Below are 21,459 nucleotides of genomic sequence, written 5' to 3'. Positions count from 1 at the left end.
GTCACCAAGGATGAGAGAGGGGGAGGAAAGATCATGGAAGAAGGCAAGCCAGGTGTCAAAGTCACTGAGAAAGGATGAAAGGGACTTATCAGGGGGACGATAAATGACCGCTATTCGAAGAGGCAGAGGAGAGAAAAGGTGGATAGAGTGGACTTCAAAGGAGGAAAAACAGTGAGATTGTGGTGGAAGAAGGGGTTGAAATCTGGAGGAGGGAGAGAGAAGTAGTCCAACACCGCCCCCACGGCCAGCAGGGCGAGGAGTATGTGAAAATAGATAACCGCCATGACACAGGGCTGCGACTGAAGCAGAGTCATCAGGGCAGAGCCAGGTTTCTGTTATGGCGAGCAGATGGAGGTGACGCGAGATAAAGAGGTCCTGGATATAGGCGAGTTTGTTACAGATAGAGCGGGCATTCCATAGGGCGCAAGAGAAGGGCAGAGAAGAGGAGGGGAGTAGAGAAATAGAGATGAGGTAAGAGAGGTCGCGGTGAGATCTGTAGAGTTGGGGATAATAGTTAGTGAGGGGGCCAGGATTGGGATTGATGTCACCGGCTGAGAGTAAGAGAAGGAGTAAAAGAGAGCGGAGGAGAGTAGGAGAGGTGTGGCCACGAAGGCATCGAAAGCGAGAGGTATTTAGAGGTGGAATGGGGAAGGCAAACATGGAGGGAAGAAAGAGGCGGAGATTAAAAGCCAAGAGGAGGAAGAGGGTAGGAGAGAAGGTGAGGTGATGAGTCGATGGATGGGCAGTGGGTTCCTGTAGCGGAGAGAGGTAGGGGGTGAGGGAAAAGATTAGGAAGGGACAGGGCTAGGAAGAGAATGTGAATAGGGGCCATAAATGACTGAGGTACTTAGCAACTGGGAAGAAGATTAGATGTAAAGAGAAAATGCCCGTGTCGGAGCAGCCATGGAGGTCGATGCCGCCGGTAAAAAAACAGGAAAAACAAATATGAGGAAGGTAAAACAGGAGAAATAAACAAAAAAGATGATTACCCAAAAGGAAGGCACTCGCAAAACCAAAAAAAAAAAAAAAAAGTAATGAACAGCACAGTTTGACAAGACTACGCGAACGTGTCCTCTCAGCTCTCAGAAAAAAAAAGACTGTAGGATCCGCACTCAGGTGGGAAGGTACCAGTGCTTGTGCAGTGGGACGATGCTAGAACTTTCTTTAGTGCTACCGATTCAGCATCCACACTGGGGTTCCATCGAATGACGTCACCTACATGTGAGAATAACACAGCTGCTTATCCTCAGAGAATCATCCTTACCTTACTTCAGCTTTAATAAAGCAGAATGAGTTAAGGATAATGTCATGTTTTCTTTAATTCATTCTGAGCTGATCTGAAGAGAGAATAGCTTTCAAAATCTAGTTTCAAGTATGTATTACATTAATCCAACAAAAAGGTATCCCCTAAGATCGCAAGTCAACCATTATTTCTATGTATCCAAAGAAAAGAGTACTCCACACTGTATCAACAAATTTAGTGAACTGATGTCTAACTTCACACAACTGTACAAAACTGACTCTTTCTAAATGTTTAATAGTTTGGCCAATGTCTTCTCACCTCTCCCTGGAACCAGCCAGGCGTCTGCTTCTCATAGGCAGGAGCTGCAGAAAGTCGAGCATCAGAGATTCTCATGGTGGTTTGTGTGGATCCAGCTGTGGTAGTAACTCCAGACGATCCCTCTGAACTTGTGCAGCTGTGTCCAATGGCATTGCTTCTTGGTTAGCAATGCCAACTTCCTCTAAAAACTGACTGACTGGAGAAGTAAAGGAGGAAAAAGGAGCAGCAGTTGTGTTGTTAATTGGCTGGTCCTGAACCACTAACGTACGGCCATTCTCTTTGGTATAGGTGGCAAAGCAAATATTACGATTAATTTGGGGGATAAACTGTGACAGCTTCTAGCCCTAGAATCCATTGCTGTATCCCCTCTGTATTTTCTTTCCAAAGCTCTTGACTGTCCTCCCCTATATCAACTTCCATTGCTGTCAACATTTCCCTTGTCCATCTCAGTTTCTTCAAAGCTGCATCACTTTCTCTATCACGTGTTTTTCTTCTCCGTACATCCTTTCCCTCTACATTCTCCCTCCTTTTTTTACTTTTTGAGTTTTTTGATGTCCTCTGCGTAGCTTCCTGAAATAAATCAGAAGAATGTTGAGTATTTGGAGCAAGTATTACATTTCAGTAGCAATACTAGGGCTGTCGTGTGGGAGAACCGAGTTCACTTCTTGTATCTGGCTTTTGATAATTGCGTCAGGGCTGGAGTTGTTTTAAGATAGTACTCACAACCCCGGGAGGTGGAGGAGTCTAAGCCAACACATGAAGATAATACTTAGAAATCAACCTCGGACAGTATGCATATTAGATTACAATGAGAGTGGTGTTCTATGGTTCCTCATCATCATTGCAATGGTTAGGCTATATTAGAAGTAGGAAGACTTAACACTCCAGAGTGGAGAAATGGCCAGATATTTAGAGTAACAGGCTGAAAATCAGGAAAACTACAGATCAAATCACACTTCTCCCAATGACTCTCCTCATGAACCTGGACAGATCACTTAACCCCTTCATCTCCTTAGAATTTAAGTTGTATGGGGAATGAATCTAGCCAACATAGTAACAGACGGCAGATAAAAACCAACATGGTCCATCATTCTAGTATGCCCAGCAAAGTGGCTAGAGCAGTGTTTTTCAACCTGTGTGCTGCAACTGTTACCTAGCTGTGCCGCAGTACTTTGGTGGTCACTTCTGTCCATAGGCACCCACTGCAACTGCAACCTTTCTTCGTTCGCCTGCCTACCTGCCAATCTGGTATTGCCCCCTCTCTCTTCCTTACACACCCACCATGCAGCATCTTTCCTCCCTCTGGGTGCCTCCTCCACTGAGCTGTTGTACTAAAGTTACAGTAAAGATGTGTGGGAACACAGCTCTGAGTGCTATTTCCCCTGCAGCCCCACCCCCTCTAAGAGAAAGAAAGTTGACATCCAAGTGGCCAGGGCTGCTAGCAGAAGTAATAGTATGCAGACCTGCAGTCCGCACGTCTTTTCTACAACTTAGTATGACAGCCAGATGGCATAGGCACCAGGAGGGAGGAAAAGATGCTGCATCGAGATGGGTTGGGTGGGTAGGGAGAGGGGAAGGGAGAGATGGAAGGGGGTAAGAAAGATAAATGGGAAAGTACAGGATGGATTTAGAGAGAGAAACACAGAAGTAATACTGGATGAGGAAGGGAGAGAGGGGGAATGCTGGATTAGAGAGAAAAAGAGAGATGGGCATACTGGATTGGAGGGAGAGAGAGAGACGAAGGTGCGCTGGGAAGAGAGAAATGGGACAATAATGGATGGGAAAGAGAAACAGGGGCAATACTGGATGAGGGAGGGAATGTAGGACTGGAGAGAGAAAGAGAGAAGGGCAGGCAATACTGGATTGGAATGAGAAAGAGACACAGGGGCAATACTAGGTGAGAGACAAGAGAGCAAGAGAGAGAGTTAATGCTGGATTGAGAGGGGGAAAGAAAGAAAAATGTTGAAGTGGTGGGAAGAGAGAGACGGGTGCAATACGGCATTGGAAAGGAAGGGGAGAGAAAAATGGGGCAATGCTTGATAGTGGGGCTAGAAAGATGAGGCATAATGGATGGGAGAGAGAGAAGGGCAATAATGCATAAAAGGGGGAGAGAGTTTGCAGTAATGATGGTGTGGAGGGAGAGATAGAAACATGTTGGAATGGTGGGAAGAGAGACAGACAGGACAATGCTAGATGGTAGGAGAGAGAGAAAAATTGGGGCATATGGATGGAAGGGAAGGGAGAGAGAAGGGCAATAATGCATAGGAGGGGGGGAAAGAGGTTAGCAGTAATAATGGTGTGGAGGGGGGCCGGGGGGGTGGGAGAGAGAAAATTCTGGATGGTAGGGAGGGTAGAGACAGTGAGGAGGGAGAAGAAAGGTGAACTGAAGGAAGGGGAATGGGAGGCTGGGGTGAAGGAAAAAGATGGAAAACTGTAGGTGGATACAGTAAAAAGAGGAAGACTGGATAAAAAGAATTAATGAAATCAGAGTACACAGAGAGGCGGGAAAAAAATGGAAGAAAGCTGAAAGGAACAAATCAATGTTGGAGCTGGATGTAGTGGAGGAGGTGAAGACGACAGGAGAAGAGTGAAAAATAACACTGGGACCAACACAATTAGAAAAATTACATGCCCAGACAACAAAGGTAGAAAAAACAATTTTACTTTTAATTTAGGATGAAGTAATTTGGTTGATGTGTTAGCCCACTTTAAAGGTTACTAAATAAAAAAGAAAATAATGGAAAATAAGATGACAAAATATATATATTTAGGCCCAAACTTTCCTTCCTTAGGTCAGGGCAGTACACCATAACAGCAGGAGGTGGTTTTAGCCTCTGGAAGCTAGTCAAAAAATGTATTAATTTAATCCAATAAAAGGTATTACCTTATTTTCTTCTTTTTTTTTTTAATTTTTAAAGTAGTGATTGAAATATGTCCGTTTTTGAACTGCACATCTACCAGCTTTATATTTTGCACTGTACAGGGGGGTCATGCATCACTGGTTTTATTCTTTGGTTTGCACTGCATGCAGAGTCTAGCTTCTTGGGGATTTAGCTGAATTTTTGTTTTTAGTTACTTATTCTACACTTGGTGAGGGTCTACCTGTGTTCTCCATGTGTGAAAGAGACCAGGTATTCTGTTACCATCGAATGGGCTTGGAAGAAAGACTTGTTCTAGGAAAGAGAGGGACAGGACGGCTCCCCTAGCCAGGGGCCGGTCTTAGGCAGAGGTGGTCGCACAGGGCCTCCACAGCGGCATTGGCATCGCTGAAGTCTTGCGAGGCCGCCACTGGAAGTCTCGGTGAGATGCTGTATTTACATACGTAGAGATAGTCATGTAAATTCACTGTGGATATCCTGAACACCTAACTGGCTTAGGTGTGTCCTGAGAACTGCTTATTAATGAAATATATAGTTATACATCCTTAAAAAACTGATGGTGTGCCTTGAAATTTCTGCACTTTGTCAGTGTGCCACAAGATGAAAAAAGTTGAAAATCACTGAGCTAGAGCCGTACCTGCCCACTCTGTGCAGAGCATGCAAGTTACCTCTATGCCTTTGTTTATGATTGTACTTGATGCTCCATACCTGTTACATCCCTCTGTCATTTGGTTTTGCTTCAATCTCATCCTCTTCCTAGATAGGGTTCCTCTGTATTTATCCCATGCCTCTGTCCCACCTACCACTACCAGCGTACCAGGCATCCACCACTCTCTGGTGAAAAAGTATTTCCCGATATTACTTTCAGCTTATCTTCTTGCAGTTTCATTTCATGCCCTCTAGTCCTATAGCTATCCCATCCTGGAAAAAAGATTTGTTTGCTCATTAATGCCTTTCAAGTATTTAAATGTCTGAATCTACTAGTTGAATTTTCAGGATTTCCACAATGAATATACATGAAATCTATTTCTAAGCACTGCCTCCATTGTATGCAAATAGATCTCATGCATATTCACTATAGAAATTCTGAAAAGCCGACTAGGCAAGGACTAAGGTTGGATATCCCTGATCTATACTTTCTGCCTGACATTCAAAGTGATTTAACTGGGCAGGAGAGGCGCCTACCTTGTTAAATCTCTTGTGACCACTAAGTGACAGTGGCACTAAGTATCACCACAGACCACCCCTACACTGTCTGGTTAGTGCCAGGGCAATCCATGGGCAGAGCCTGGGACTTAATAGCCATTATGAGGCCATTAACTATTTAAATATGGGGCTAAAGTTAGGACAGCATACTATAAAACTTGTCAGTGTCCAGTTAATCTCTGGGTAACGCCAGAGAAGATCTGGCTGCTCCCTCACTCTAATCCTCCCTCCACCTAACCCCACCCCCGAAGGAAAATCAAGGCAGGCCCAAGCCTCCAACGCCTATACTGAATCTCCCTAGTAGTCCAAGGAGCACAGGGGCAAGAGTGATGCCCAATCACTCCAGCACAGCCCAGCTGCCTCTTTAAAATGGTTGAGAGAAAATCCGCCAACAAGCGGAGAACTCAAACGCCCCACGGTAAAAACAATAGTTTACAAAAAGTGGGAGAGCGACCAAGGATACCAGAAACTGGAGGATGTTTGTTAATAAACAATTTTATTGAAAATTTGAAGAGACTCGACACAACGTCGTGTTTCGGCCGTCAGGCCTGCATCAGGAGTTTGATCCCACTTGATTCTACTTTCATATTGATCTAAAGAGTTATTGGTCGTAGCTGGGATGATAAAGTGTGGAGGTCTTAGAAGATTGGGATTTCCTGTTATCCATTCCAGTATTGCATAGCCTCTGAGAAGAAGCTGATAGGCTTAAATAATTCCTTTATGTATGCAAGTTAATCCACAGAGAGAACAAAAGAACAGCCAACCGATCAGCAAACACCATGTGACCTCCACACTTTATCATCCCAGCTACAACCAATAACTCTTTAGATCAATATGAAAGTAGAATCAAGTGGGATCAAACTCCTGATGCAGGCCTGACGGCCGAAACACGACGTTGTGTCGAGTCTTCAAATTTTCAATAAAATTGCTTATTAACAAACATCCTCCAGTTTCTGGTATCCTTGGTCACTCTCCCACTTTTTGTAAACTCTTTAAAATGGTTGCCATGACATCTGGCAGCCGCCTTGTTTTACTACCAAAGTAGTACGTGGCTGCCACTAGAGGTTGTGGCAACCATTTTGAAGAGGCAACCATACCGGGCAGGAGCAAATGGGCATTATTCCTGCCCATATGCTCCCCTAGACTACCAAAGCACTTCAAGGTAGGCTGAGGGGTGGCTGACGGGATTAACGGGGGAGGGCACAGGCCTGTCAATTTTTCTTCAGAGGGTGGGGGAGGTGCAGTTATGCAATTCCGAGGGATTGGGACTTCGTCAGAAAACCTTATGCAGATCCCAACTGAATACTGGCCAGGCTTGCATTAGCTCCGGTGGCTTCCATAACAAGAATTAGCCTCAGATATTCTGTGCCTGTGCCCAGGCAAGGCCTGGCACTAAATATCCAGGGCTAATTCTGCCCGCAGTCAGCATTTATAAAACTGCTGAGCGCCATGGGCTGGAATCGACCAGCTTGGTTTGTAACTGCCAATAACTAAATCTAGAATACAAATCCAGATAGTTAAGAGCAACTTGGGAGGGCTTGAGAAGGGCCGGTTTGAACTTAAGTTTTAATGAAGACACATTTGGGAAACAGAATTATAAAAATGCAGGACATGACGGGGACAAAATGGAAAAGGGATCTCAGATTAATCATATCCAATTAACTTAAGGTTAAAATACTAGGTCTGGGTCACTGGTGAGCAGTGATGTCAGCAGTACTGCTCCTCCCCTCCCCAATAGCCCTTTGTTTTTGAATCCCTACTTGTTTGTGCCCTAAATTCATTGATTTATGAAGATCTTCTCAAACTGACAATCCTGGATTCACTCAGGACTGCATGAGGGCAGTACTGTATCAGAAATATGACGCAGACCAGAGGGTTGTGACCTATGTCAGCAAAGCCTTGTCGGAAACAGAAAGGAAATATACTGTTTGCAAAAAAACCACTGTTATCAACCCTTTGGGCCTTGCAACACTGCCACAGTTATATCCAGGAGAGAAGCTAATTGTGGAACAAAGTTATGAATGTAATAGCTCGGCCGGGTCACCAACAGCCATATTATCTTCCTGGAAGTGAGGTATGCCCAGAAGTACAAGAAGGGAATGGCATTTAATATACCGCCTTTCTGGGTGTTTTTTTTTTTTTTTTTTTTTGTTTGGGGGGGGGGGGGGGGGGGGGGTTGCAACTACATTCAAAGCTGTTTACATAGTATGTACAGGTACTTATTTGTACCTGGGGCAATGGAGGGTTAAGTGACTTGCCCAGAATCACAAGGTGCTGCAGTGGGAATTGAACTCAGTTCCCCAGGATCAAAGTCTGCTGCACTAACCACTAGCTACTCCTTCACTCAGCAGCATAAGGCTTAGCTGAGTTACATGGAAATGATTCCAAGACAGAGGATGCTGCCACAGCTGCAGGTTCAATGCTAAATCCAGCAAGCCTTGCAATCATTTCCTTTACAACAAAAGACTAGGAAGTCTTTATCCCCAGGTATATATAGACGGATGTGCCTATTGGATGGTATAGGAACAGGTGCATCCCAGTGAGCACCTGAAATTTTGTTTAGAGCATAAGACCAATCAATATGCAGAAATTGTAACTGCTGTAGCGGCGGTTCAGTCTGTCATCAGGAAAGGAATAAAACCATTGTCATCTGTACTGACTCCAACTACATCCAACAGGGCTTCGTGACACATCTTCCAACATGGAAAGCCAATGGCATGTTGAATTCAAAAGGGAAACCCGTCATGCACGGGGATCAGATACGGATTTTGGATTGTTTAGTTCAGGACGATGACATGACCATATACTGGGTAAAAAATGAAAGGGCACACTAAAGTTGATCATCCAGATAAAATGGGAAATGACCTCACAGAACAGCTGGCCAAGGAAGGGGCCATCTTGGGTGACCTTGGCATTATGAATTTGATATCCGTGAACATTAAAGTAGTTGCAAGTTTGGCAACCAAACAACTTGCTGACAACCTGGTATTCCAGTGGTTGCACAGATGTGTCTTTGTTCAATCTGGTGGCCACAAAGAAAAAGAATCCAAACAGCAGAAAATTCTATGCCTATATTGCTGACCCTAAAAATACCCTTAATCCTGAATGACTGACAGGGGGGTCAGTAATTGAGGGTATTACAGAATGTTCAGATTCACAAGGGCCTACTTATCCGGATAAATAATGAAGAAATACACCAATGGTGTGCCTCAATCCTATCGTGGACTCATGTTAGAACAAGCTCATGATGAACCTTGTGCTGGACACCTAGGTGATAAGGTATGAAACCTTGAAACAAATGGTCTATTGGTCCCACATGCAGCAAGATGTAACACTTACACCAGAGGCTGTTTAACTTGTTGTAGGTTTTAGCCCTTGGCACCATCTAATCTGTCCCATCTGAGAGACAAGGGCATCACTATGCCCTGGCTGGACACAGCAAGGTACTTACCTGTAAGCAGGTGTTCTCCGAGGACAGCAGGCTTTATATTCTCACTAGTGTAGGTGATGCTGACCTGCATCACCTGATCCAGGATTTATAAAAGTAAAAACAGCTTTGTGGAGCCGAGACACATTCCTCACTGCGCATGCCTTCCTGCCCGCCAAGCAAACGCAGTCTCTCCAGTTTTATACTACAGCAAAAATAACCTGAACTCAGGTGGGCTACTAAAGCAGCCATGGCTCTGACACTAAGCCGTGACATGACCCTCTAGGACCAGCCCAACCTGGGCATAAGTGAAGGAAATGCAATCTGCCAGCTAATTAGAGATGGTGTGTTTCCCGATGGCGAACTCCATCCTGTTGGAATCAAAAGAAACAAAAAGTTGGGTGGACTGTCTGTGGGGCATGGTCGACGCCATGTTGTAGGCCAATGCTCTCTTGCAATCCAAGGTGTGCAAGCTGCTTTCGCCAGGATGGGAATAAGGGTTGCAAAAAGAATTTCGAAGACAATTGACTAGTTAGATGGACCACTGACACTACCTTCAGCAGGAACTTAGGGCGAGTGCGGAGGACTACTCTAGTGTGATGAAACTTAGTATAAGGCACATCCACTACTAAGGCCTGAAGCTCACTAACTCTACAAGCTGAAGTAACAGCCACCAAGAAAACGACCTTCCAGGTCAAGTACTTCGGATGGCAGTAATTCAGTGGCTCGAATAGAGTTTTCATCAGCTGGGTGAGAATGACAACGAGATCTCAAGACACTGGTGGAGGTTTAACAGGTGGCTTTGACAAAAGCAAACCTCACATAAAGCAAACAACTGGAGGCAGTCCAGAGGTGGGCTTACCTTCTACACGTCGATGATAAGAACTAATTGCACTAATGTGAACCCTTACAGAGTTGGTCTTTAGACCGGACTCTGATAGGTGTAGAACGTATTCAAGGAAGCAAATTCTAGGCTCTCAACATCAAAGCTGTGAGAGCGAGAGACCGGAGGTTGGGATGTAGAAGTGACCCCTCGTTCTGACTGATGAGGGTCGGAAAACACTCCAATCTCCATAGTTCTTCGGAGGATAACTCCAGAAGAAGAGGGAGCCATGTCTGCATTGGCCAGTGCAGTGCGAACAGAATCATGGTTCCGCAGTCTTGCTTGAGTTTCAACAAAGTTTTCCCCACTAGAGGTATGAACTCAAAGGATGGCATGCAGAACTCTGGAGGTGATGGGCTAGGACAGATACCCCTGGAATTTTATCAAAGAAATCACATTAGCCTTTCGAGATGAGGCACATAAAAGCATAGAAAATGATGGCCGATAAGGCCATAAGGTCTATTTAGTCTGCCCATCCATGCATCCCTTGGGAGGTCTGGACCATCCAGACTCCTGAAGCAGGCATCATGCATGTCAAAACACAGATGCTGTGTTGTTATGAGCTTTTATACACATTTTAAGGAATAAACTGGATAGGTTTAACCAGCAGCTTGTTTAGCTCTCCTTCATTTCCCACTTTTGAACTTTCCCCTGTTGGTTTCTCCGTAGGATTTTTGTGTTCAGTTACCGTTCTGGGTTCCACATGAATATTACCATTTGAAATGACAACGGGTAGGGAAATGATACTTCCTATTCATCTGATGTACCGGACTCTGGATGTAAACCTCAACAGTGCCACTACCACATACAAATATGTTACCCACCTACATCAGCATTTGCAAAGTGTGTTTAAATTTGCCCAGAGAAATCTCGAAAAGTGCTGCAGGGGCCGGAAAACCCATTATAATATTAAAAGTCACAAAAGAATATCAAACTGGTGACAAGGTATTCTATTATTTATTTATTGCATTTGTATCCCACATTTTCCCACCAATTTGCAGGCTCAATGTGGCTTACATTATGCCGTGAATGGTGATCGCCATTTCCGGATAGAGAAATACAAGTGGTATTGCATTAAAGGTGCACAAATGGTAAAGTAGAATACACAGTGGTATTGCATTGAAGTTCCTAAATGATAAAGTGAATTATAGAATAAGTTAGACAATCAACTATAGAGAGTTCATTTCCGGTATGTGAAATAAAGTAATTTTGGCAAACACAAAGCTAAATCTCACAAGTTTTTACCAAGTTAGAAAGGTCCCTATTTAGTAGTGGATAAAGTTTCATCTATCACCTATCAAATCCATTTACCAAGGCAAGTAGGGATGGGGATGTCCTTAAATGGATTCACATGAACCAGCTAAGACTATGCCAGCTAAAGAAATTTGCTGCTGTAGAACAGGATGATGAAAGTGATGTGAAAACTACTAACGATGACCTGGAGTAGGCTGTGTTCTTGTTTTACAGGTAAAGCAGGTGGCCTGTAACTGGAAAATGGACAAGCTTGTCAGCTGGTCCTGTAAGCCAAGAGTGAAAGAGAAAACCCATTCATGGCAGTCTCCTCTTTTTTTTTTTTTTTTAAATCCTATCTCCCGAGGCAGTACGAGGAGAAAGGAGTGACTTCAGCTACCCCACCAGCCATTAAAGGACCCGAAAGTTGTTGCTGCTAGGTTGTCTGCGATTCTGCTTACTTTGCTTTGCTGTGTTTCGCTTTGTTTTGCTCTGCTTTGAGTGTACTGGGATGATGGACACAGGGAGCAGGGAAACAGGAAAGACCCGAATAGCCTTCTGCCTACAATGAATTAGATAGACTCACTTCCACTACAGCCTATTAAACCCCCTTGCAACAGTTCACAGGACTAAATGCCCTGGTTCTAAATGAACTGAATAACAATTGATATGGGTAGTAGAAATAGGGACAAACCAAGCAGGCTTTCTGCTTACAATGAACTAGATAGACTTACTACCACTCACGTCTAGTAAACCTCCATGCAGTAGCCCATAGGTTTTGCATGCATTGTTCTGAATGTACTAGATAACAATCGCGTAAAGTTGGGAAACAGAGACTAAGCCAACTGGTGGGCACCATGGACTATAAATAAGATTTTTATCGCATATGCTAAAATGTTGATACTGTTTAATGATGATACCGCTTGATGATAAGACTGTTTAATACGGATACTGATATTAGAATTGTAAATTGTTTTAGTCAAATGCTGATAACTAGCTGCCACAGGGACCCAGCAGTAGCTCTACCGCGTATAACGTACTCTATATCATATATACTGTTACTTTAGTAATTGCTGAAGTGTCTTAAATGCGAATAACTAGCTGCTACAGGGACCCAGCAGTAGACACTGTGCATTAGGTGCACCGCGTATATTGCACTTTACATCCTTATTTACTCTTGCTTTAGAAATTGCTGTAGTGTCTTAAATGCTGATATGTACCCCAGCAAAATACCCCTAATTATCTACTGTTTCATCCTACTCACACAAGCACATACAACCCACGATACATATAATAACAACCTCACAACTTTCGAACCACAACACCACACACATCATGCTACGCACAAAACAACAACTACAAAGAACACAACAACCTAACACCTACAGACGCCACAAGGGTTATCAAAAAAAGAAAATACCAAATCCACACATCAAGAAAATAACAACTGACAAAAATCACCACAAACCCGAACCCAAAGGAGCAATAACCAATTAATTCAAATAAGGCTACTCTAATGCGAGATCAATAATCAAAAAAACCATAATGATAACTATAACTGACTGGATAACAGAAGATCACCTTGACTTCCTTCTCATCAATGAAACCTGGATTCATGACTCTAAAGACCCAATAATTGTAGAGCTTTGCCCACCAGGATACAAAATCACCCATTGGACAAGGGAAGGTAAGAGAGGCGGAGGCATAGCTATAATTTATAAATCCCAATACAGAGTCACAACAACAGCGGAATCTATCATTCCCCAACTCGAAATAGCCCTCAATCAGAATCAACCACCCCAACCTGCAGGACCAACTAAACATAATCCTATTTTACAGAACTCCGGCTAAATGGCAAAATGCCCAGACACATTTCACAGACTTCATATCAAACACTTGCCTGTCCTCCCAAAACATTCTTATAGCAAGGAGACATCAACCTCAGTTGGAAGAAGCTAACAAAACAATATACACGAATGCAAGGAATTCCTACAACTCTGGGAGTTCCACTGGCCTAACAGGCAACCCACCCACAAGAAAGGACAGACATTAGACATCATTACCCATAAATTTTCACCAGAAAGCGAACCTCAGAATCAAAGATACAAATGGACAGCCACACCGTGGTCAGACCACTACAAAGCAAACACCTCCCTCCTTTGGAAAACAAAAGAGACGCAACAAAAACAAGAAAAAAGAACATACATTACAAGAGGCAAAATAGACCCTCTAATATTCTGGCAACAAATATAAACCGACGAATGGACAACAACTACTGACTCACCCCAATTTCTACAAGAATGGGACAATAGATGCAGAACAGTCCTAGACAAGATTGCACCACTCCAAACTAGAACCTCACATAGCAAAAGCTCAATCCGTGGTTTCAACGAAGAACTGAAAGAACTAAAACACAGGTTAGAAGGCTAGAAAGAGCTTGGAAAAAAAAAAGACGAACACACACTCAAGGAATGGAAACAGTTACAAAGAAAATACAAATACAAAATCAGACAAACCAAAAGAACGCACTACAGAACTATAATAGGACCAAACTACAAGGATATGCATAAACTCTTTTCACTTGTAAATAATCTCCTAAACACCACATAGGTCACTTTGAATAGCATAGAACCCATCGGCAACCAACCTAGCGAACTATTTCAAGGAAAAAATCATACCATGCATGATACCAAGCAATACAACTGAGTACACAAGCATCCTCGAATGCTTAGACCCGAAACCCGGGAATATCCAGCCGATCGGATCATGGACCAACTTTGACTTGATTTCAGTAGACGAACTCACACACTGGCTCAGAAAATATGCCAATCTCAATGCAAACTTGACATCTGCCCTACAAGCCTACTAAAGCCGCCCCCAAACAATTCACAAAAGGACCATCACAAACCAAGTAAATTATAGACTCCTAAACGCTCTCTTCCCCACGGACAAAGGAAACATCCTTCCACTCCACTACCAAAAGATGCCAAGAAAAGTACAATGGACCTAACCAATTACCGTCCAGTTGCTTCGATCCCCGCTCATAACAAAACTGATGGAAGGCATAGTGACGCAACAATTCACTGGATACCTAACCACACACTCAATTCTACATGAGTCTCAATCAGGATTCAGATCAAATCATAGTACTGAAACTGTACTAGTGTCTGCAATGAATACTTAAAAAAAAAAACAATTGCAACCGGCAAGAACATACTCGTACTACAATTCGATATGTCTAGTGCTTTCGACATGGTAGATCATGAAATATTACTACACCTGCTAGAATACTTTGGAATCGGAGGCCCAGTTCTCAAATGGTTCAAAGGATTCCTCACCACCAGATCTTACCAAGTAACACGAATAATGACAGATCACCACCTTGGACAAACCGGAATGTGGAGTGCCTCAGGGATCCCCCCTTCGCCTACTATTTTCAATCTTATGATGATTCCACTAGCCAAACTTCTAGCCAACCAGAACTCATCCCTACATTTACGCGGATGATGTCACGATACACATCCGTTCAAAAGTAACAAACGAAATAACCATGAGATCAACCAGAGCCCCCAATCATGCACTCTTGGGCGATTCATTCCAATTAAAACTGAACGCAGAAAAAACTCATGGCTAGTTCTCACTTCCCAATACAACACAATCAACTACCCTACCATAACCACACCATATTGCACACTCCCTATTTCAGAAAACCTGAAAATTCTTGAAGTCATTATTGATCGATACCTCACACTCGATACCCACGTGGAAGAACACAAACGAAAAAAAATGTTCTACTCGATGTGGAAACTCAAGAGAATAAAACCTTTTTTCCAAAGAAACATCTTCCAAACCCTAGTACAGTCATTAGTAATAAGTCATCTGGACTATTGTAACACTTTGTAATGCAGGCTGTAAGAACAGACCATCAAAAAACTTCAGACAGCCCAGAACACCACAGCCAGATGGCAAAACCTCTAAGAGAGAAACTACATTGGCTACCACTCAAGGAACGAATCGAGTTCAAGATCTGCACAACCGTCCACAAAATCATCCACGCAGACGCCCCACTATATATATTAAACCTAGTGGACTTACCACCTAGAAACGCCAAAAGATCGGCCCGCAAATTCCTCAATCTAAACTTCCCAGCTGTAAAGGAATTAAATACAAACAGCATACGCTACTACTTTGTGCGTATAAAAGCACACAGATCTGGAACACACTACCCACAGCCCTGAAAAATATGGACCAATCTAACCACTTTCGCAAATCTTGAAGACACACCTTGTTCAACAAAGCCTAGGGGGGGCGAAGACTTCCTTATAAACCATTCCTCTAAATTCTCACAACACCTTTCTAGCACCCCTTGCATCTAATTCATCGAATTTCAGCTTAGTTTAGTTAAAATCAAGTAATGACCTTGCATCTTATTCATTTACTTTCAGCTTAAGATCTAAGACCATGCATGACTACATCATACTAAACACTCCTGTAAAGGCCACATTGAGCCTGCAAAAAGGTTGGGATAATGTGGGGTACAAATGGCAATAATAATAATAATAATTAAAACCAGTAATACAGTTTTTGTGGGGGACCTTGAGCCAAAGTGGGGGGCCCATGTCTCTAGAACTCCACCCCATGGCTATGCCACTGATAAGGCTCATATATTCCTTTTTTCCACCTCCAGGTCCACTGCGGTCTCTCCCCCCAGGGCCATTAGAATTCTCGTCTGGGGCCTGGTCTTTTTCCTGTCTGCTCCTCCCCCTCTCCAGTACAACACGTCTGCTCTTTGTTTTTTTCCTTCCAGCACCCCAGCTCCATTACCTCTTTCCTTTCTTTCCCCTCTCTCTGAGCCAAACATTTCTCTTTCTCTCTCCTCCCTCCACTCCCTCAGTTCAGCTCACTATATTTCCCTCTTCCCCTCATGCACAGTCCAGCATCTCTCCCTCCTCTCTTGGTTCTGCCGCAGTTCTCTTTCAATTCCTTCCCTTCTCCCGGCAAGGTCTGGCATCTCTCCCTTCCCCCCTCCCCCCCGGTCTGGCATCTCTCCCTCCCACTCCCCCAGTACCATTTTTTGAACTACAAATCTTCAGCCCTGCAGCACCAGCAATACTTAAAGGCTGACTGTGGTCTGCACAGGGCCTTTCCCTCCGACCTGCCCCACCCTTCTGGAAACAGGCAGTTACTTCAGAAGGAAGCAGGATGTGTCAGAGGGAAAGGCCCAGTGCAGGCAGCCTTTGAGTACAACTACCACAGGCGCTGCAGGGCCAAAGACTTACGTTTCAAAAGGTACTGCGGGTTCACATCAAGGATTGTTGGTTCTTCCCCCTCCATCCAGAATTCGTCTTGAAGGTATGTGATGTTCTGCTTTTTCATAGTTTGCCCCTTTATTGTTGAATTTGTTTCCATTTGCTTTTCATGAGAAACAATCCTATTCCAAGCTGAAGGCATTATTGGAGACTTGGTTCTTTGGGCAGGCCTTTGATTTGGAGTGAATACAATTTATTTGATTTCTCTTTTGAGCTGGAGCAAACGGTGAGTATGCCACTGGGCAGAGCATTCCGTTTTAGGTTTTACTTTATTGATTTTTAGGTTTATTTGTTTGTATTGGATAATTAAGTCTTATCTTATAATTTTCTTTCCTTTAGTCCTACCAGACCAGTCTAAGGGTTTGGGCCCATCAACCTGCAGATGGAGACTAAAAGATTTGTTAGTTTTGCCTATAAGGGAACCCTGCAGCCTTAAGAGATCAGTATTTCGGATAACAAAGCAATTGAGACCATCTGTTTTCCTTTCTTTGAAATTAAATTCCTAACCAAATGCTATAAGCAAATCTTCAAAAGGAAACAAAAGATAATTACTGAACTGAAAAAAAAACTGAACCCTTCAATACATACACCAGGATTCCTACACATCTTCAGCAATACACAACCCTTGGGAGTCACTGTACTGGTCTGGTAGAACTAAAAGAAAGAAAATGATCCGGCAAGACTTAATTTATCCTGCCTTATTGTCTTCACCAGACCAGTCCAGAATCTGTGGGATGTAGCAAAGCAATCCTTAAGATGGATGGGAATCAGGGTGAAGGGCCAGGGGCTCTATTACTAGATCATATAAGGCCTTACTTTATTTATTTATTTACTAGTAAAAAAAAAAGGCCCGTTTCTGACACAAATGAAACGGGCGCTAGCAAGGTTTTCATCGGAGTGTGTATGTTTGAGAGAGTGTATGTGAGAGTGACTGTGTGTGTGAGAGAGAGAGTGAATGTGCGAGTGTGTGTGTGAGAGAGAGATAGAAAGTGAGTCTGGGTGCAAGTGTGTGTGTGAGAATGAGAGTGTGTGCAAGTGCGTATGTGAGAGACAGTGTGAGAGAGAGAGAGTGTGTTTCACACAGATACAGTGTGTGCGAGAGAGAGTGTGTGTGTGACACAGACTCTCTGTGAGACTGAGTGTATGAGAATAAAAGTGTGTGTGAGTGTGTGACACAGAGAGTGAATGTGATACTGTGTGAGAGAAAAACATTGACTGTGAGAGAGAGAGAGTGTGTGAGAGAGAGAATGTGTGTGTGACAGAGATACCTCCCCCCCCCCCACTCTCTGGTGTGAGGCCCTCCTCCCTCCTCTCTCTGGCGTCAGCCCCCCCCCCCCCCCTCCCCTCTCTCTCTGGTGTCTGAGCATTACTGTGCAGGACGCTGAGCTCTGGCTGTGCTTCAAGGAACTGACCAATCCTATTTAATAGAATGCACCTCCAACATTCTGAAGCCGAGAAACCTCATGTGGTTGGTCACTTCTGCTTGTGACGAACCCGGAAGTACGTGATGTCAATTCAGGAGATGGATACAGAGAGCAGGAATGCCTCAGCCATACAGTCAGCTTCAGAATGTTGGAGGTGCGTTTTATTATATAGTATTTATTTATTATTTGTTGCATTTGTATCCCACATTTTCCCACATATTTGCAGGCTCATGTGGCTTACAGTATGCCGTAATGGCGATCGCCATTTCTGGCAAGAGAGTTAAATAGTGGTATTGTATTAAAGTTCATAGCTGATAGAGTGAAGTATGGGTTCAGTTAGACAGTCAAATGTAGAAGTTCCTTGTCTCCCCAGTCCCCTATTCAGTATTATATTCAGAAATGAGAGGGGTATCGGGGCATTCAATGGGAATATCATCAATGGGAAATTACTTTTAAACATCTTTAAAGGTTTCTATTGTGAATACTTTAGTGGAAAATAGTTATAAAATTTTGTACTGTTGGTACTATACACCATATCATCTTTCACAGATCTTTAAAACTGGTACTGACCTGTGCTGCAGAGACTGTGGGTTTGCAGAGGAGTGGATATGTATCATATATTATGTGTCTGGTCCTATGATGCAATTATTTGGCTCAATGTGCTCCAGACTTTTAGGTTATTGAAATACTCAAAATTACTAAGACGGAGTCAGCAGTCCAGAAGCGAGAAAGGTGCTATCCAGTCTTTGCATTGAGTGTCAAATGTATGATTATCTCCCAATTGGTGAGCGGTTATATGTGTGTGCCCAATGCAAAGAGCTCCTAGCTCTCAGAGAATGGGTCCATTCTCTGAGGCTAGTGTAGCAGACTTGGTGGAGCTGAGGGAGACAGAAAGGTACACAGAGGAGGCCTACAGGGATGTTGTAGAGAAGTCCACCTCCAGTCTGGTAGCACCTGTGCTTGCTACCTTGGAGGAGAGAGGTCTCCTAGACGGAGAGCATCATCACCCTGGTGAAGTAGGAAGTACTCCTGTAAGCCAGGATCTGCTCATCAGGGGATGTACTATACTCTCCCACCGAGGATATGTCTCCAAGTGCTACTCAGAAGGGAAGGGTTAGGACAGCTGTTGTAGTTGGTGATTCAATCATTAGGCATATAGATAGCTACGGGTGGCTGGTGGACTTGAGGATCGCCTGGTGACTTGACTGCCTGGTGCGAAGGTGGTGGACCTCATGCGTCACCTAGATATGATTCTAGATAGTGCTGGGGAGGAGCTGGCTGTCTTCATACATGTGGGTACCAATGACATAGGAAAATGTAGGTGAGAGGTTCTGGAAGCACTGGAATTCAATACCGGAGATATAATACGATGTTAGCATTATTTTATTTTTGTTACATTTGTACCCCGTGCTTTCCCACTCATGGCAGGCTCAATGCGGCTTACATGGGGCAATGGAGGGTTAAGTGACTTGCCCAGAGTCACAAGGAGCTGCCTGTGCCTGAAGTGGGAATCCAACTCAGTTCCTCAGTTCCCCAGGACCAAAGTCCACCACCCTAACCACTAGGCCACTCCTCCACTAGGTAGAAAGCTCAAATCCAGAACCTCTAGGGTAGCATTTTCGAAAGTGCTACCTGTTCCAGCACAGGGCCCAAGAAACAGGCAGAGCTCCAGAGTCTCAATGCGTGGATGAGACGATGGTGCAGGGAGGGAGGGTTTAGATTTGTTAGGAACTGGCAACATTCTGGGGAAGGGGACGCCTATTCCAATAGAATGGGCTCCACCTTAACCAGGGTGGCATCAGGCTGCTAGCATCAGCATTTAAAAAGGAGAAAGAGCAGCTTTTGACTAGAAACTGGGGAAAGGTCGACAGTCGCTCAAAAGCGCATGGTATGGGATAGGTATCTTTCAAAGATATCACCAAAACAAGGAAGATAGGGTATCCTCATAGTGAGGTTGCAAAAGAGACATTAGTAGATCAGGTGTCCTTAAATAAAAAATAAAATCAGACAAAAGATTGCAAATTAATATTGTCAAATACTGAGAATCAACAAACATAGTTTGAAATGTCTATCTGCGAATGCCAAAAGCCTAAGAAATAAGATGGGAGAGTTAGAATATATTAAACTAAATAAAAAATAGATATAATAGGCATCTCTGAGACCTGGTGGAAGGAGGATAACCAGTAGGACACTCTCAAACCAGGGTACAAATTAAAATCGTAGTGATAGGGTGGACAGAATTGGTGGAGGGGTAGCATTGTATATTAAGGAGAGCCTTGAATCAAATAGATTGGAATCACTATGGATTGAAATTCCATGTGTAAAGGGGAAAAGGATAGTGATGAGTGTAAATTAGATATAATAGGCATCTCTGAGAGCTGGTGGAAGGAGGATAACCAGTGGGACACTCTCATACCAGGGTACAAATTAAAACCATAGTGATAGGGTGGACAGAATTGGTGGAGGGGTAGCATTGTATATTAAGGAGAGCCTTGAATCAAATAGAATGGAATCACTATGGATTGAAATTCCATTTGTAAAGGGGAAAAGGATAGTGATGAGTGTACTACCGTCCACCTGGCCAGGATAAACAGACGGATGCAGAAATGTTAAAGGGAAATTAGGGATGCAAACAAACTGGGCAACACAATAATAATGGGTGATTTCAATTACCCTGATATTGACTGGGTAAATGTAATATCAGGGCATGCTAGGGAGGTAAAATTCCTTTATGAAATCAAGGACTGCTTTATGGAGCAGCTGGTACAGGAGCCGACAAGAGAAAGAAATTCTAGACCTAGTCCTTAGTGGAGCGTATGATCTGCTGCGGGAGGTAATGGTGCTGGGCCGCTTGATAACAGTGATCATAATATGATTGGATTAGGTATTAGCGTTGAAGTAAGTATACATAGGAAATCAAATACTTATCGTTTAACTTTAAAAAAGGAGACTATGATGAAATGAGAACGTTGAAAAAAGAACACACTTAGAGGGTCAAAAATTTACATCTGGCGTGGATGCTGTTCAAAAACACCATCCTGGAAGCCCAGGCCAAATATATTCCGCGCATTAAAAAAGGAACATGGAAGATCAAACGACAGCCGGCATGGTTAAAAAGTGAGGTGAAGGAAGCTATTAGAGCTAAAAGAAAATCCTTCAGAAATGGAAGAAGGAACCGACTGAAAATAATAAGAAGTAGAACCAAGGAATGTCAAGTCAAATGCAAAGCGCTGGATAAAGAAGGCTAAGAGGGACTTCGAGAAAAAGATTGCGCTGGAGGCAAAAACACACTGTAAAAACTTTTTAGGTATATTAAAAGCAGGAAGCCAGCAATAGAATTGGGCGATCAGAGAAAACAAAGCCATAGCGGAGAGATTAAATGAATTCTTTGCTTCGGTCTAAACCGAGAAAGATTTGGGAGAGATACTGGTGCCAGAAATGGAATTCGAAGCTGACGAGCCAGAGAAACTGAACGAATGCTCTATAAACCTGGAGGATGTAATGGGACAGTTCTACAAATTGAAGAGTAGCAAATCTCCT

At 43.5% G+C, this 21,459-nt stretch overlaps 1 protein-coding gene across 1 annotated transcript in view; it reads right to left on the bottom strand.

Annotated features, from left to right (window-relative positions):
* KDM3B (lysine demethylase 3B) overlaps positions 1–21,459 on the bottom strand; it is a 479,529-nt gene that overhangs the window by 267,846 nt on the left and 190,224 nt on the right. The window contains 4 exon segments of the mRNA XM_030211010.1: positions 1,562–1,689; positions 1,692–1,895; positions 1,898–2,005; positions 2,008–2,131. Of these exon segments, the coding sequence (XP_030066870.1) occupies positions 1,562–1,689; positions 1,692–1,895; positions 1,898–2,005; positions 2,008–2,131 (564 nt within the window).

The sequence above is a fragment of the Microcaecilia unicolor genome, chromosome 8 (assembly GCF_901765095.1).
Source record: "Microcaecilia unicolor chromosome 8, aMicUni1.1, whole genome shotgun sequence".
In the NCBI taxonomy this organism is placed as follows: Eukaryota; Metazoa; Chordata; class Amphibia; order Gymnophiona; family Siphonopidae; genus Microcaecilia; species Microcaecilia unicolor.
Note: the sequence above shows the minus strand (reverse complement) of the source record. Positions and strands in the feature narration are given on the sequence as shown.